Source organism: Nansenia antarctica (genome assembly GCF_963989245.1).
Source record: "Nansenia antarctica genome assembly, chromosome: 7".
Lineage (NCBI taxonomy): Eukaryota > Metazoa > Chordata > Actinopteri > Argentiniformes > Microstomatidae > Nansenia > Nansenia antarctica.
The window spans coordinates 30,879,806-30,898,559 of record NC_137677.1 but is presented as its reverse complement, the minus strand read 5'-3'; the positions used below and the strand labels follow the sequence as shown (position 1 = coordinate 30,898,559).

Genomic DNA, 18,754 nt, shown 5'->3' with positions numbered 1-18,754 from the left:
GTATATAAGCAAAAAAGACTTTCAAATTTCCCCCAAAAAATAAACACTTTCGAGACTGCTGTCTGCTCACTGACGCTACCTGACTGGCTTTCCTGCTCCCAGTCAGTGTTATCGTTGAGTGGTAGCGGCGAATATGCTGTTTCATGTTAGAGGTGCATCCATTAGCATATGGCACACGCTTTAAGCAGAGCTTGCAGATAGTAATGTTTCTGTCCACTGTTTTTTTCCCCTTATTGTCGTATTCCCCCCACACCGCAGACTTGTAGGAATCCGGGGCTTCCTCAAACTGTTGCCTCTCAACTGGGTTCGCCATGTGTTCTAATCCGGTCGCCATCTTCACCTTTTTTTTCTCTAACAGTGTTTTTGTTTCTTCCCTGTGATTGGATATTAGGCAGCCAATTAGGCAGTAAAGATGTACAACTGCGTTCCAGACCAACTCGACCTCTGACCAAAGGCCGCGTTCGAGGCATTCACGTGGACGCTCCGGCGCTCTCAGAGCTAATTTACGAACGCGGCCAAATTGATCTTCTCGCCATAAAGCTTAAGCGTACAGTGGGCTTCCTGTATAGATTTAAATCTTGCTTTTCCTTGGCTTCCAGAAAACGTCTTGTCTCCGCCCTTTTCCTTTCACAATTGGATTATGGTGATACAGTATATAGGTTTGCTTCTCTGTCCACTTTATCCAAGCTAGACCCCCTGTATCATTCGGTTCTAAGATACATCACCAATAGTGCCTTCAGGACCCATCACTGTACACTGTATAGTCTGGTTGGATGGCCATCTCTTTCTGTCAGAAGGCTCCAACACTGGTACACTCTTGTGTTTAAAATCATCTCTGGCTTCTTACCGAATTATCTGGGCCTGAAGTTCATCCCTATACCGAGTGGCTCGGGTCTCAGGTCTCGTAGATGGCTACAATACAAAATACAAGGTGCCACTTATCATGAACAATGTTGGAAGGGCAAGCTTGTCTTATTATGGCCCTTGGTCTTGGAATGACCTACAGACTACTTTTAAATTAGAGGCCCTTATTTCCATAAGTATCTTCAAGCGTAGATTAAAGGATGTGGTCACCGCTCGCTGTACCTGCTTTGGTTAGACTTCTCAATGTTTTAATCACCTTGTAAATACCCCTACCATTGTTTGTCTATTGTATTGTTGCCACTGTCTTATGTCCTGTCTTGTTATCTGAACAGTTTTTTTAAGCTACTATTTTGACCCTGTCTTGGCCAGGTCTCTCTTGTAAAAGAGGTTTTAATCTCAATGTGACTTCCTGGTAAAATAAAGGTAAAAAAATAAAATAAAATAAATAAATAAATAAAAAAGAAAACCGTCACGGTTCACTAGTGAATTGAGCCGTGGAACGCAAACCGTACCGTCCGTAAAAAAAACGAGAACCGTTGCACCCCTACTGGTTATAGAAATGACGTTGTTTTATTGATAAAAAAGGGCAAAACTGAAAAGAGAAAATAGAAAACTCACATTAATCCCAAACAATTTAACAGACTTCAGTTAACGTAATGTGGAGTCCGTTCATTGATCGATGCAGTCTGTTCAGTTCCCAGTGTGGCGCGCGTTCAGCGCTGGACATATGGCATAGCGCGCATGCGAATCATGAAAGCCTATATTATTATATTTATTATATAGCTCGCATCTAATCGTATCGGATGAGAAATAGACATTAAACGGCATATATAGGCTAGGCTACACAACAGTAATCACCGCGACAAACAGCTATATTATATTTTAATATGATGACCGGAATATCTCACGTTTGTCCGGTAAATTGAAATCTTCCCGAACACGTTGACCGGCACAAATGTTTTCTAACGGAAACCCTGACATAGGCTACACATATCATAATATATTATCACTATTGCATGGAACTTGGGTAAACCCGCTGTGGAAAAAAAACTCAGCTCCAACAAATCTGAAGGGATTGGGAGACAACTGTACAGTTTATCATTTTCATAACTGTCTGTACACATACCTTATGTATCCCTATTGCTATATATAGCCTATATATAAACACATTATGTTACATACTTATCAGTCTTATCCACTGTATCTAATTCAGCACTGAAGCCTGAAGTTTGAGCACAGTGTGTGTCCCCTTGCTACCTCTGCTGATATAAAAGAGAATTGCAGCCTTGGAGAAAAAGATGGCAGCCGAATTCCAAGGCAAATACACAGACACACACAGAAATACTGCAAAATCGCTTTATACTAACTCGATTTTGAAAATGTAAAGATGCTGGGTGGTAGAACGCACATATCTAGGAAAAGTCATGAAAGGAGGGTCCTGACATTTGATCGAGTGCAAAGGTAGATTTTTTTTGTTGTACTCACTGGTGCCCTATGACACCTCACGGCTTTCCTAGTGATATAGAAGGTGATCAAATACCAACATATCCTGACGCTACAGCTGCAGCAGAACATGGTGAACCCGCATACAGCACTGAATGTGACTGACAGATACGCCCAAGACACACACACACACACACACAAAGATAATCAGCTCATTGAATATGAAGTACACAAGAGTACACACAGAACCGGGAACGCGCATACAGCACTGAACAACATTATTAGAATATAAACTTGTGACTGACAGTCACATACATACACACACTAGTGTTGCACGATATACCGGTACCAACGATATACCGCGGTGCCAAAATGTCACGGTGCCTACTATACCATAAGCTTTATACAACGGTACTACCGTGGAATACTATACTACCGTGTTGAACACGGTACCAGCGGGGCAATGTGTTACCTCTATTACCAAATTCACTGGTTCTGCTAATGAGGACAAGACTGGCTCGCGACTAGGGGTGGGCATCAATGATCGACGATCGATAATTGATCGATAAGGATCTTGGTCGATCACAAAATATTTTGCTCGATAATCATTAATAATAATAATAATGGAAATTAGTTTGTCCACGTGTCACCGGATTGCGTTCGTCTCTCACCCCTGAACATGTTAACATGATCATCTTTCTGAACAAGAACCAGTAGGCCTGCCGCCTACAGTCTCTCGCTGGAGTTTAAATTTAAGTTAAGCTGGACGCTCTTAAGGACACTAACGTTTTCAGTCATCCTCCTATTTGTGAGTAACTGTTTTTTTACTGCTCCTATGGTGAGTTACTTATTTTCTATATTTATATTTATAATGTAAAATGTGTTTTTAAGTTAAACAATTTAGGCTACTCACTGCCTTGTTTAAGAGGATTGTTATCTGACTGTAGTGTCTAGTTTGAATGTGAATGAATGAATGTGTGCAATAGCAACACAAATAAAGTTTTTTCCCCAAGGAAAAAATAAAAAAATAAAAAAAAAATAATGAAAAAAAAGCTTATCAATTAATCGATAATTGATCGTTAATTCTTGCGATTATCGAAAAAGAAATTTTGAGCGTATGCCCAGCCCTACTCGCGACACCGTTGTGACAGATCCCAGTTTGTTTGCTCGCGCACATCTCCGCAGCATATTACCTTATATATTGACGTTATCTGGATGTCTGTCTGGGCGCGAGCCAGTCTTCTCAGTATCGTCATGGCAGAAGCGTTCCCTACCCATAGCGTCGCACCATCAACGCCAAAATTACTAAAGAAAACTAACTCAAAAAGTTTTATCTGGAACTATTTTGGTTTTAAACCAGATCGCGAAGGTAAAGCAATAGATGATGGCCGTCCGTTCTGCAGGAGATGCAATCATGCCATACAGGCAAAAGGAGGCAACACGTCAAACTTAATAAAGCACCTACAATGTCGTCATCCAGACCTTGCACTGGAATACAAGCAAGCTAATGAGGTTAGTATGGCTTTATTTGTTATACTTATGTGTTCTTGCAATTAGCTAATATTACAAAAATGAATGAATAAACTTCTTAGCTAAAGTGTGCGGCAGCACTGCTGCTGTTGCTGGCTAACCAGCCGGTGCTAGCCAGCCTGGCTAGCTAATGAAGTAATAACCACACTTCTGCCCTGCTTAGTGACAATCTTTGGAATATGACCACTGAGTTTTCTTAAGTTGAGTCTTGAGCTACAGTTTGGAAGTAGCCCTCTATATTTTTGATATGCCAGTGTTTGCTTTTACTTTTCAAGTTCGTGAAAAAGACCCCACAGACGGACAGACATACAGACACAGAAAGACAGACATACAGACACAGAAAGACAGACAGACAGACAGACAGACAGACAGACAGACAGACACACACACACACACACACACACACCTACTTTGCTATACTCTTGCAAAAGGCCAGTTGGTCTGTTTGATGTTTCAAACTACTTATTAATAAACATGTTATTCACAAAAATATCGGTTTCAGTACTTTTACTTACCTGTAGAGTTACAGTGTAATGCATTAAATGCATGTTATTCATGCACCACTCATTAAGTTATTGTAACTTGTATAAATACATTGCATGTTCATAAAAATAAAAAGTGTTACAAAAGTGCCGCGGTATCGCGATACTAATCGTGATACTTGGGCTGGTATAGTATCGCAGGGTAAAATATTGGTATCGTGACAACACTAATACACACACACACACACACACACACACACACTGAAAGATTATCAGCTCATCAATACGAAGTAGGCCTACATGAGAGTACACGCACAAAACGGGCTAACGTTACTCATTAACTGTTTACACAAGTCAAATCACAGTGTGACAGTCAGATGGAGCATTAGGTAAACAACCAACAGCAAGGTAATGCATATTATCAGCTGAGAAAACCAACGTTTACCTTTGATGACATCGACATGAGCCCTGTTTACCCGTACCTCCACCATTCTGTTCGTGATGATTTTAGATTATTTTTGCACCGCGCATATTGCCCTGTAATAAGAGCATGCGACCACAGCTACCTTGTGTCTCGTATTGTCTAAATGTTCCCTGAATTTTAGCTGCATGTTTTTCCAGCATGTAAATCCGTTGTCTATAAAAATTCGACTCCAATTCTTTTCCCCTGCCAATATTGTGTCGTTGTTAAATCCAAATTTCCCGCTAAATTCAGACCAATTACAAAACTGTTTTGCAAGCGCGTCGCCTCGCGCATGGTGAGAGCGATTCAGTCTCGATTACAGGAACTGAGTGGAACTTCAACAGGCGATGTCACGTGCGGTTGACTGTTGCATGTAAAGTCCATTTCGGACACCAGGGGGCGAGAGAGGAACCGAAACGAGGAACCGAAATCTCCGTTGCAATTCGGTTCGGTAGGTACCGAATGCAAAGTAACCGGTACCATACCGGTACCGGTTTTCGGTACCCAACCCTAGTTAGGACAGGGACAGGACAGGGACAGGACAGGGTCAGGGTTAGGACCGGATCAGGACAGGGTTAGGACAGGGTTAGGACAGGGACAGGACAGGGTCAGGACAGGGACAGGGTCAGGACAGGGACAGGGTCAGGACAGGACAGGGTTAGGACAGGGTCAGGACAGGGTTAGGACAGGGTCAGGATTAGGACAGGGTCAGGACAGGGTTAGGACAGGGTCAGGGGCAGGACAGGGGCAGGGTCAGGACAGGGTCAGGGTCAGGGTCAGGGTCAGGACAGGGTTAGGAGGACAGGGTTAGGACAGGGTCAGGACAGGGTTAGGACAGGGTTAGGACATGGATAGGGTTAGGACAGGGTTAGGACAGGGTTAGGGTCAGGATAGGGTTAGGACAGGGTCAGGAACAGGTCAGGAAAGGGTCAGGGTTAGGACAGGGTCAGGGCAGGGTCAGGACAGGGTCAGGACAGGGTCAGGACAGGGTCAGGACAGGGTTAGGACAGGGTTAGGGTCAGGGTCAGGACAGGGTTAGGTCAGGGTCAGGACAGGGTTAGGTCAGGGTCAGGTCAGGGTCAGGACAGGGTCAGGACAGGGTCAGGGTTAGGTACCTCGATGGTGTAGTGTTCTCCTGTTGTGCTGCTCCGGAAGTACTTGGATCTGAAGGGAAACCGTGACAACCGTTTACTGTCTGACGCCATGACAATCGTTTACTGTCTGACACCATGACAACCGTTTACTGAAGTAACTTCTGTCACTCATAGGTAAGTCACATGACAAGACAAACTGTATACATTTATGTATTCATTCATTTATTTTTATTTCCCCAGAATCCATATCAGAGCCAAACCTGGTAGGCATGGAAACGCAGTCGTCTGCTGTTGGATACCTTAATGCCTCACAAACGTCATGTTGCTCAGTGAAGTGGTGATGTCACTAACAGCTCCAACTGTCCCTGGGGGGGTGGGACTAGAACATTCCCTCCCTCTCCCTCTCTGTCACCATCTCTCTCTCTCTATCTCTGTGTCTCTCTCTCCCCCTCCTCTCTCTCTCTCTCTGTCACCATCTCTCTCTCTCTCTGTCTCTGTCTCTCTCTCTCTCTCTCTCTCTCTCTCTCTCTCTCTCCATCTCTCTCTCTCCCCCTCCTCTCTGTCTCTGTCTCCATCTCTCTCTCTCCTCCCCCCCTCCTCTCTCTCTCTCCATCAGAGCACTTTGAGCTGCAACGTTTGCAGGAAAAGCGCTACACATAAAAAGTTATTATTATTATTATTATTATTATTATTATTATTATTATTATTATTATTATTATTATTATTATTATCTCTCTCCCCCTCCCTCAGCTGACAGGTGTGACACCACTGGGACACTGATGGAAAGTGACAAATGCAACACTGGAGAAACAGACAGGACCCCCAACCCGACCCTGAGGGGTGGGACCCCCAACCCCCAACAGAGAACGGCCCACTCCAGCCATCTAGTTAGCTCAGCCGCTAGCCTGCAGGGCAGGGCGGGTCACTCACCCTCCGCCTCTCTGGATCCTGTTCGCCTCCCGTCTGAAGACGCTGGAGCAGTAAGACCAGCAGGTCCCCATCACATGCTGTCCCGGGGCTTCCCTCTCTCTGTCCCGGGGCTTCCCTCTCTCTGTCCCGGGTTAGGGTGCCTCTCTCTGTCACGGGTTAGGGTTAGGGTTAGGGTTTAGGTTATCACGGTTATTGTCCTGGGGTGATTCATTCCTCCGTTGCCGGACAGTGACGCTGACAGCAGCTCAGGACAATGAGACAACATATATAATATCTCATATATACATATAGATATAGAGAACATGATGTAAGTCCATGGTAGGGTGTCCAGGAGGTATTGATTATCAGGTGTGTCAGCTGTCAGACATCACTTCCTCTTCCTGACTCAGCGGCACACGTGATTAGTGTCGTAGTTACGGAGCAGCGGAGGGCTCAAAACAGTCGAAGTATCAAGCGATTGTAAATGTTTGAAATACAGTCCAAAAATTAGTATTTGTTTTTTGTTTTTGTTGCAATGTATACACTGCCCATGTACGTCACTTCGTCTTAGTTTTCAAAAAACAAAAAACTTTTCAGTTGAAAATTAGCCGACTAGGCTAACGCTGCCTTTTTTACTGTATTTTATATGGTACATGTATTTGGATTGTCCTCGATATAATAAACTAATAAACTAAATTAAACTAAACTAAACAAGCTCTGTATATGTGAAATAAAAATAAATTATATTAAAGACCACATTTAGAAGCTCTTGTTGATTTAATGTCTGGTTGCATTAATGTCACATGATGCTGGAGTGGAGCCGCAGATCTGAGATCTGATCTGTCATTCACGATGTTTTACGATTTTATCTTCTGTATCTCTGTTCTGTTAGGGTTAGGGTTAAGGTTAGGGTTGGGTTAGGGTATCTTCTGTATCTCTGTTCTGGTTTTGTTTGTTGTGTGTTTGTTTTATTGTCCTGCTGCTCTTTTTTCTGTACAGTGTCCTTGATGTTGAGAAAGGCGCTTTTAAACTAATCTATTATTATGATTATTATTATGATTATTATTGTTGTTGTTATAATAATAATAATCATAATCATATTCACAAAGGAGAGCTGTGCTGCCTCACACGGCCACCAGAGGGAGGTGCAGCCTGTCACTGTTCAGAAGAGTAGAAAACAAAGCTCAAATCACCTCCTGGGGTGGGGATCGAACCTACGACCTACCGATGGCTGGCTTTTCGAACCTCTAACCTCACACACACACACACACACACACACACACACACACACATTTACATTTTTGGCATTAAGCAGACACCTTAATCCAAAGTGAGTTACAATAAATACATTTGTCTAAGTAAGTGAATCATCTGTCCATCAGTCATCACAAGAAACAGTCATCTATGCTAGAAGAAGGAAGCAGTACATTTATTTCATTTTTTTCAATTATTATTTATTTACAGTAGAGAAACTGTACAGAGCGGTAATGAGATGAAAAGGTCTTCAGGAGGGACAGTTAAGGTGTAGCCTGAAGAGATGGAGGTCTTCAGGAGGGACAGTTAAGGTGTAGCCTGAAGAGATGGAGGTCTTCAGGAGGGACAGTTAAGGTGTAGCCTGAAGAGATGGAGGTCTTCAGGAGGGACAGTTAAGGTGCAGCCTGAAGAGATGAAGGTCTTCAGGAGGGACAGTTAAGGTGTAGCCTGAAGAGATGGAGGTCTTCAGGGGGGACAGTTAAGGTGTAGCCTGAAGAGATGGAGGTCTTTAGGAGGGACAGTTAAGGTGTAGCCTGAAGAGATGGAGGTCTTCAGGAGGGACAGTTAAGGTGTAGCCTGAAGAGATGGAGGTCTTCAGGAGGGACAGTTAAGGTGTAGTCTGAAGAGATGGAGGTCTTTAGGAGGGACAGTTAAGGTGTAGCCTGAAGAGATGGAGGTCTTCAGGAGGGACAGTTAAGGTGTAGCCTGAAGAGATGGAGGTCTTCAGGAGGGACAGTTAAGGTGTAGCCTGAAGAGATGGAGGTCTTCAGGAGGGACAGTTAAGGTGTAGCCTGAAGAGATGGAGGTCTTCAGGAGGGACAGTTAAGGTGTAGCCTGAAGAGATGGAGGTCTTCAGGAGGGACAGTTAAGGTGTAGCCTGAAGAGATGGAGGTCTTCAGGAGGGACAGTTAAGGTTTAGCCTGAAGAGATGGAGGTCTTCAGGAGGGACAGTTAAGGTGTAGCCTGAAGAGATGGAGGTCTTCAGGAGGGACAGTTAAGGTTTAGCCTGAAGAGATGGAGGTCTTCAGGAGGGACAGTTAAGGTGTAGCCTCAAGACATGGAGGTCTTCAGGAGGGACAGTTAAGGTGTAGCCTGAAGAGATGGAGGTCTTCAGGAGGGACAGTTAAGGTGTAGCCTGAAGAGATGGAGGTCTTCAGGAGGGACAGTTAAGGTTTAGCCTGAAGAGATGGAGGTCTTCAGGAGGGACAGTTAAGGTGTAGCCTGAAGAGATGGAGGTCTTCAGGAGGGACAGTTAAGGTGTAGCCTGAAGAGAGATGGAGGTCTTTAGTCTCCGGTGGAAGACAGGGAGTGACTCTGCGGTAGGGTTAGGGTTAGGTAGTCAAGGCGGGAGATGACCAGTGACTGGACCAGGAGTTGAGCTGCTTCTCTGGTGAGGAATGGACGTATCCTTCTGATGTTGTCAAGGACACACATACACACACACACACACACACACACCTCCTCCAGCTAGCTGCTCTTGTTATTAATTGACTAAATGAATGACATCGTTACAGAGACCAATGATACGTGATAGACCAGATGGTGTTAGACACACACACACACACACACACACACACACACACGCAGAGGGAGAGAGAGAGTGGGAGAGAGAGGGAAAGAGAGAGATTGCCTGGACCTACTATATGTGGGATTATTTTAGCACCAGCACAGACAGACAGAGAGACAGGCAGCCTATCCTCTCCTCTCCTCTCTCCTCTCCCATCCTCCCCTCCCCTCTCCTCTCTCCTCTCCCCTCCTCCCCTCTCCTCTCCTTTCCTCCGCTCTCCCCTCTCCTCTCCTCTCCTCCCCTTTCCTCTCCTCTCTCCCCTCTCCTCTCCTCTCCTCCCCTCTCCTCTCCTCCCCTCTCCTCTCCTCTCCTCCCCTCTCCTCTCCCCTCTCCTCTCCTCTCCTCTCCTCCACTCTCCTCTCCTCTCCTCCCCTCTCCTCTCCTCTCCTCTCCTCTCCTCCCCTCTCCTCTCCTCCCCTCTCCTCTCCTCTCCTCCCCTTTCCTCTCCTCTCTCCTCTCTCCCCTCCTCTCCCCTCCTCTCTCCCCTCCCCTCTCCCCTCCTCTCACCCCTCCCCTCCCCTCTCCTCTCCTCTCCTCTCTCCTTCCCTTCCCTCCCCTCCCCTCCCCTCCCCTCCCCTCCCTCTCTCCTTTCCATGTATGTATGTAGGTCATTAACACAGTTCCTATACAGGACAGGAGAGCTGGAGGGGTGGGGGGGGGGGGGGGCTTGTAGCTGCTTGGTGCCCTTGATTAGGAGGAAGAGGAGGATTTCACCAGTGAATCTATCTATCTATCTATCTACCTATCTATCTGTCTGTCTATCTATCTATCCCTCTATCTATCTATCTATCTATCCCTCTATCTATCTATATATCTATCTATCTACATATCTATCTATCTATATATCTATCTATCTATCCCTCTATCTATCTATCCCTCTATCTATCTATCCCTCTATCTATCTATCTATCCCTCTATCTATCTATCCCTCTATCTATCTATCCCTATATCTATCTATCTATCTACATATCTATCTATCTATCTATCTATCTACATATCTATCTATCCCTCTATCTATCTATCTATCTATCTATCTACATATCTATCTATCTATCTATCCCTCTATCTATCTAGCTATCTAACTATCCCTCTTTCTATCTATCTATCTATCTATCTATCTATCATTGTATTTTGACTTTTCATCCAATTTGTATTACAGTTTTTCTCAATTGCTTTGGTGCATTTCTCTGATCAGAATTAAAATTCTCATAACTGTTAGTTCAACCTCCACAACATTTAGTCATTTGGGCTAGGGGTGTAACGGATCACCTAACTCACGGATCGGATCGTGTCACGGATTTTGAGTCACGGATCGGATCATTTTTCGGATCAACACAAAACATATGTTTTTTTTAATAAAAACAACATTTTCCTTGAATTCTGTAAAAACACCACTTTTAATGTGTGAAACAAAAAAACAACATTCAAGATGTCAAAACTGATATATATATATATCACATATATATATATATAACATCTATATATAACAACATATATATAACAACATATATATATATATATATATATATATATATAACATCACTGCTGCAATCTGGTTGCCAAGTGAAACCTAACTTTACCTAAATAATAAAGTGAAATCCTTTAAACATGGTAAGAAAAAAAAGTAAATAAAGCAAAGCAGCCTCAAGCTTATAACTTCATATTCATTTTCAAAAATATGAGGATGTCCACATTGTCTGGGGAGAGGGCAGACCTATTTGCAGTCACTATGTCTCCTGCTGTGGAGAACACCCTCTCGCTAGGAACTGAAGTAGCCGGCACAGCCAGGTAGCGTCTTGCCATCATGGCAACGTGAGGGTACACACCGTAACTTTCTTATCGACCTCCCTCCTTCCATCATTATTATAAGTAACAGGGAAGCCAAAGTGCTCCCATACATGTGATTTCAATGACGAGGGAGGCCTTTCCAGTTCGCCAACGTTGCTAGCACTCGCCATGATACTTGTTGCTGTGGATTCCCAGCTTCACGTGGAGTGAGTACGTAACAGAGTACTTTTTTTGTGTGTTTACACAATCACCCAGGCTGCTTAGCGGGTGATATGACGTGATATAAGTGGGACAGAGATGAGTGAATGAATGTTGTTGTCAACTCAGTACGCATGCAGAGAGAGAATAAAGCGCACATGATTGTTTTTCTACCGGTTACATTTGAATGAATGAATGGTCTTTATTGTCATTGCTACAGTACAGGTACCAAACAACGAAATTTAGGAGGGGTGGCTCCCCTGGTGTTAGAAAAAAAAAAAAAAAAAAAACGATTTTGCTATTGATCCGCGGTACACATGCGTTCCGAACCGTGGAGGGCGATCCGAACGTTTCTCATTGCTTCCAACAAATTGCAAATGCTTTTGGACATGCATCAATTGCTGTCATACAATTCTCTGCTGTTTTATAACAGTATCATTTGCTTATATCATGTCAGTCAAAATGAACTATACTTTTGGATGCTGAATAGTCATTCCCTATAAAACTAATAGTCCTCATTTCATTGCTTGAGTCATTACATACAAACAAGTTGTCAAAATCTGTCAAGCAAATTGTATACATTTCTTTATAATTTTTCCTGAAAAAACTATTTATCTCGGGTGAACCTCAGCTTTCACTGATGAGGAGGAGTGTGTGAAGCATTACAGTTTTTCTCAGTCGCTTTGGTGCATTTCTCACATCACTATTAACATTTGCACAACAGTTAGTGCTTTTCTCAAAACAATTAGTACAAACTGCAAAACCTAGATGATAACCTGCAAAAGCGTGTCACTTGCTCAAAATGGATAGTTCATTCCTCAAAAGCAAGTATTCATGTCAATGAAAGTGTCAGTGTCATCAAAATGAAAAGTCCTGACACCATTGTTTATGAACAAGATAGTCAAATGGCTTTGTCATGTTTTCATTATGACAGTTCACTCTGTAAGTGTTTTCCAATGCAAAAAAGTCAGATCTTGGTGACACTACCTGAAAATGCTCAAGACAGTACTATACACTATTTGCACAGCCATTTGAAATCTACAGTGGGTTACACATTACTGTATTTAGTGAGGTAAATGAGTACAAGACACTGAATACGTATGTTTCACATTGTTACTGCATATGCTCTTTGCAATTCTAATTTGTTCACAGCATTGTGCAAAAGAAAAATACAAACTTATTTACAACAAAGATAAGAAACACCCTTTGGGTAGTGCTGTGCACAACTGTAAACAATATTGCAGTACATATTGGAACTGAATTGGAACATACAACATAGACAGTACTGTAAATCATTAATTCACATCCAGACGTTCCTGTCTGTCTGGCCACATACTGTATTTTCATCGACATCACAGCGAATATCATCCCTGGCAATGCAGCGAGGAAAGTATCTCCTTGAGTGGCGAATCCACCCTCTGCAGGACTGTGCTGTGATGTCATCACATGCTGCATCCATGGCCGCTAGCAAGGCCATTTGTGTATGTGGATGCCGGTCATATACCTTCCACCTCCAGGCAGAGAAAAACTCCTCTATCCAAGGGAATGGGGAGTAGGGAGGGAGATATTCCACCAGCATCCTTTCATGTGCTGCAAACAGATCTGAATGGTGAAAACGCACATTATCCCATACAACAACATACTTGTTCAGATGGTCTCCATTTAGACCCCTCTCATTCTCAGGGATTATGTCCCTGTAAAGAATGTCTAAAAAAGTCAGCAGATGTTGTGTGTTATATGGACCAAGACAGGGTATATGGGTGAGGATGCAGTTTTCTGAGATGGCTGCACACATTGTAATATTCCCTCCTCGTTGGCCTGGGACAATGGTTGCTCTCTGTCCAATGTGATTTCTTCCACGCCTTCTACCTTTTGCCAGATTGAAACCCACCTCATCAACGTATATGAATGTGTGCAGCGGTTCCCTGGCCTCCAGCTCCAGTACACGCTTTATCCCAGAATAGAGAGAGAGAAAAAAACTATAAAAACGTTTCCTGCGTAACATAATGCAAGGAAGGAAAAGGGGCCCTTTTCCACCTCTGCGAGGTTGTCTTGCCTTGTCTTGTCTATGTGGTGCAGAGTAAAATTACAGTAATGTACAGTAAACATGAGATATACTGCTTTAACCCATATTACTGTAGTGTACAATAACAGTGCTTCCCACTTGTAAAATGCTGTAGTACAGTACCATACTGTAAATATGGCAAATCTTTACTGTAACACTACTTTACACTACAATACAGTAAATCTGTGCTGCAGTAAAGCTGTAAGTCTAAATGTAAAATGTCAAAAGTGACAAGTTCTTGTCCCACTGTAAGCTTCATGTATGACACAATGACAGTGGTGCAGTGCAGATTGTTTAGTGCTGAATTACTGTCCAATATACACACACCTGTTCTCCCGACAAAATGTTTGAATAATTGAATTTACAGTGGTTCTCCCAACATTTGGCTGCACCCTTCGACCTGCCTCAGCCATTGTGAGGCCGTGATTGACAACATGGTCAACAATTGTAGCCCTAATTTCACCAGGAATCTGCCTATGTACTTGGTCTCTTCTTCCTCTTCCCCTGTTTTGTCCCCTCCCCGCATCCTCGCCCCTCTTCCACGATGCTGACCTTCTATTTCTGTGTCACAGTATTGTCAAAATGGTACACACTATGTCCTGCTCGGTTCATATATGCTTGCCAATTGAGGGTTCATGGGATTCAGCTCTGAGTGACTGTGGAGAAGTGGCTTATCATTGGTAACAATTACATGTAATGCTTCACACACTCCTCACATCAGTGAAAGCTGAGGTTCACCTGAGAGAAATTGTTTTTTCAGGAAAAAATTTGAAAGAAATGTATACCATTTGCTTGACAGATTTTGACAACTTGTTCAACATTTTTGGATGTAATGACTCAAGCAATGAAATGAGGACTATTAGTTTTATATGGAATGACTATTAAGCATCCAAAAGTATAGTTCATTTTGACTGACATGACATAAGCAAATGATAATGTTATAAAACAGCAGAGAATTGTATGAAAGCAATTGATGCATGTCCAAAAGCATTTGCAATTTGTTGGAAGCAATGAGAAACTGCTACTATGATGTGCACAATTGACTAAATGTTGTGGAGGTTGAACAAACAGTTATGAGAATTTTAATTCTGATCAGAGAAATGCACCAAAGCAATTGAGAAAAACTGTAATGCCTCACACACTCCTCATCAGTGAAAGCTGAAGTTCACCCGAGATAAATTGTTTTTTCAAGAACGAACTATAAAGAAATGTATACAATTTGCTTGACAGCTTTTGACAACTTGTTCAACATTTTTGTATGTAATGACTCAAGTAATGAAATGAGGACTATTCGTTTTATAGGGAATGACTATTCATCATTCATAACTATAGTTCACAAATGACTAAATGTTGTGGAGGTTAGGAACAGTTATGAGAATTTTAATTCTGATCAGAGAAATGCACCAAAGCAATTGAGAAAAACTGTAACAACTGTAACAACCTATATATATACAGTATATACTGTACTGTTGTAATATTTTAAACACACAACTGCTCATCTATTTCAATGATCAAACTGAAAGTCCGACTGACTGACTGACCTTGTAACCGTGGAGACGAGGGGAGTCGTTACAACAGGCGTCATTAATAAAGTGACAGGTCGCCATGGAGACCAGAGGAAGCTAATGGCCACCGTCACCTTGGCCCACAAACAGCCAATCAGAAGCTGTTCCTCCAGGCGTTAGCACTCCAGTGCTGTGATTGGTTCTCCCCTCTTCACTCAATAGGATTCGATAGGTTCATCCCACATTCCAATCATTCCAAGGTTAGAGGCTGTCTGAGGGTAGAGGCTGATGGAGGGTAGAGGCTGATGGAGGGTAGAGGCTGATGGAGGGTAGAGGCTGATGGAGGGTAGAGACTGATGGAGGTTAGAGGCTGATGGAGGTTAGAGGCTGATGGAGGGTAGAGGCTGTCTGAGGGTAGAGGCTGATGGAGGGTAGAGGCTGATGGAGGGTAGAGGCTGATGGAGGGTAGAGGCTGTCTGAGGGTAGAGGCTGTCTGAGGGTAGAGGCTGTCTGAGGGTAGAGGCTGATGGAGGGTAGAGGCTGATGGAGGGTAGAGGCTGATGGAGGGTAGAGGCTGATGGAGGTTAGAGGCTGATGGAGGTTAGAGGATAATGGAGGTTAGAGGCTGATGGAGGTTAGAGGCTGATGGAGGTTAGAGGCTGATGGAGGTTAGAGGCTGATGGAGGGTAGAGACTGATGGAGGGTAGAGGCTGTCTGAGGGTAGAGGCTGTCTGAGGGTAGAGGCTGATGGAGGGTAGAGGCTGTCTGAGGGTAGAGGCTGATGGAGGGTAGAGACTGATGGAGGTTAGAGGCTGATGGAGGGTAGAGGCTGATGGAGGTTAGAGGCTGATGGAGGTTAGAGGCTGATGGAGGGTAGAGGCTGATGGAGGGTAGAGGCTGATGGAGGGTAGAGACTGATGGAGGGTAGAGGCTGATGGAGGGTAGAGGCTGATGGAGGTTAGAGGCTGATGGAGGTTAGAGGCTGATGGAGGGTAGAGACTGATGGAGGTTAGAGGCTGATGGAGGGTAGAGGCTGATGGAGGGTAGAGGCTGTCTGAGGGTAGAGACTGATGGAGGTTAGAGGCTGATGGAGGGTAGAGGCTGATGGAGGGTAGAGGCTGTCTGAGGGTAGAGACTGATGGAGGGTAGAGACTGATGGAGGGTAGAGACTGATGGAGGGTAGAGACTGATGGAGGGTAGAGGCTGATGGAGGGTAGAGGCTGATGGAGGGTAGAGGCTGATGGAGGTTAGAGGCTGATGGAGGGTAGAGACTGATGGAGGTTAGAGGCTGATGGAGGGTAGAGGCTGATGGAGGGTAGAGGCTGATGGAGGTGTAAAAATAGAGACTTCATCAGAGCCCAGGAGACACACACACACACACACACACACACACTAGCTAATGATAGCTATGACTCATTAAGTAGAGCATCAAACTTGGTTGTTGATGTGACTGATCCTGTAAATGTCTCTGATGATATACTACTGTATATATACCTACTAGTACTAAATACTACTATATATATATATGGTTGTATAATGTATGTTGTATGTGTAAGAGGTGTATGGATGTATGTAGTGTAAAACTGAAAGACCCCAAAACCTGGTACCCAGAGACCTTACAAACAAACCCCAACGGAACCAAATCAACAGGAAGGAAGAGAGAGAGCTGAGGACACACCCATCTCATATATACATCCCCAGCTCCCCAAACCCATGTGACACCACTCAGCCTAACGACCCACCCACTCTGCCCAGGCTCCAGCCACAGCCAATAGGCAGAGTGGGAGGCGTCACACTACTGTACCTACCTATATATATATATATATATATATATATATATATATATATATATATATATATATATATACTACTGTACCTACCTATATATACAGTATATATATATATATATATATATATATATATATATATATATATATATACTACTGTACCTACATACTGTATATATCTATATATGTGTATTGTATTGTATATATATATAAATATATATATATATGTGTTCCTATAGGAGCGTATTGTATTGTATATATATATATATATATATATGTATTGTATTGTGTATATATATATATATATGTATTGTATTGTATATATATATGTGTATACTGTACCTACCTATATATATATATATATATATATGTGTTCCTATAGGAGCGTATTGTATTGTATATATATATATATATATACGATGTGTATTGTATTGTATACTGTATACACTACCGTTCAAAAGTTTGGGGTCACTGAGAAATGTCCTTATCTTTGAAAGAAAAGCACTGTTTTTTTCAATGAAGATAACATTAAATTAATCAGAAATACACTCTATACATTGTTAATGTGGAAAATGACTATTCTAGCTGCAAACATCTGTTTTTTAATGGAATATCTACATAGGTGTATAGAGGCCCATTTCCAGCAACCGTCACTCCAGTGTTCTAATGGTACATTGTGTTTGCTAATCGCGTAAAAAAACTAATGGATGATTAGAAAAACCTTGAAAAACCTTGTGCAATTACGTTAGCACAGCTGAAAACGGTTTTGCTGGTTAGAGAAGTTGTACAAATGGCCTTCCTTTGAGCTAGTTGAGTATCTGGAGCATCACATTTGTGGGTTCAATTATACTCTCAAAATGGCCAGAAAAAGAGAACTTTAATATGAAACTCGACAGTCTATTCTTGTTCTTAGAAATTAAGGCTATTCCATGTGAGAAATTGCCAAGAAACTGAAAATGTCCTACAACGGTGTGTACTAGTCCCTTCAGAGAACAGCACAAACAGGCTCTAAGCAGAGTAGAAAGAGAAGTGGGAGGCCCCGGTGCACAACTGAGCAAGAAGACAAGTACATTAGAGTCTCTAGTTTGAGAAATAGACGCCTCACAGATCCTGAACTGGCAGCTTCATTAAATGGTACCCGCAAAACGCCAGTGTCAACGTCTACAGTGAAGAGGCGACTCCGGGATGCTGGCCTTCTAGGCAGAGTAGCAAAGAAAAAGCCATATCTGACACTGGCCAATAAAAGGAAAAGAACACAGACATTGGACAGAGGAATTGAAGGAGGAGTGTTATGGACAGACAAATCGAAGTATGAGGTGTTTGGATCACACAGAAGAACATTTGTGAGAAGATGCAGAACAAGTGAAAAGATGCTGGAAAAGTGCCTGACGCCATCTGTCAAGCATGGTGGAGGTAACGTGATGGTCTGGGGCTGCTTTGGTGCTGGTAACGTGGGAGATTTGTACAAGGTAAAAGGGATTTTGAATAAGGAAGGCTATCACTCAATTTTGCAACGCGGTGTGGTGTGGTATGTATGGTGTGGTGTGGTGTGGTGTGGTGTGTAGGTGTGGTGTGGTGTGGTGTGGTATGTATGGTGTGGTGTGGTGTGGTGTGGTGTGGTGTGTAGGTGTGGTGTGGTGTGGTATGTGTGGTGTGGTGTGGTGTGGTGTGGTGTGTAGGTGTGGTGTGGTGTGGTGTGGTGTGGTGTGGTGTGGTATGTGTGGTGTGGTGTGGTGTGGTGTGGTGTGGTATGTGTGGTGTGGTGTGGTGTGGTATGTGTGGTGTGGTGTGGTGTGGTGTGGTGT

At 43.2% G+C, this 18,754-nt stretch overlaps 1 protein-coding gene across 1 annotated transcript in view; it reads right to left on the bottom strand.

Moving 5' to 3' along the window:
• ap1ar (adaptor related protein complex 1 associated regulatory protein) overlaps window positions 1–6,933 on the bottom strand; it is a gene marked incomplete at its 3' end in the record, with an annotated part of 81,056 nt that extends 74,123 nt beyond the window's left edge. Inside the window, exons 1-2 of the mRNA XM_080536659.1 lie at window positions 6,807–6,933; window positions 5,898–5,946 (exon numbers count right to left, since the gene is read on the bottom strand). Coding sequence (XP_080392785.1) covers window positions 5,898–5,946; window positions 6,807–6,877 — 120 coding nt within the window. The 5' untranslated portion in view covers window positions 6,878–6,933. The remainder of the gene's footprint in view (window positions 1–5,897; window positions 5,947–6,806) is intronic.
• Between the last annotated feature and the right edge of the window lie 11,821 nt (window positions 6,934–18,754).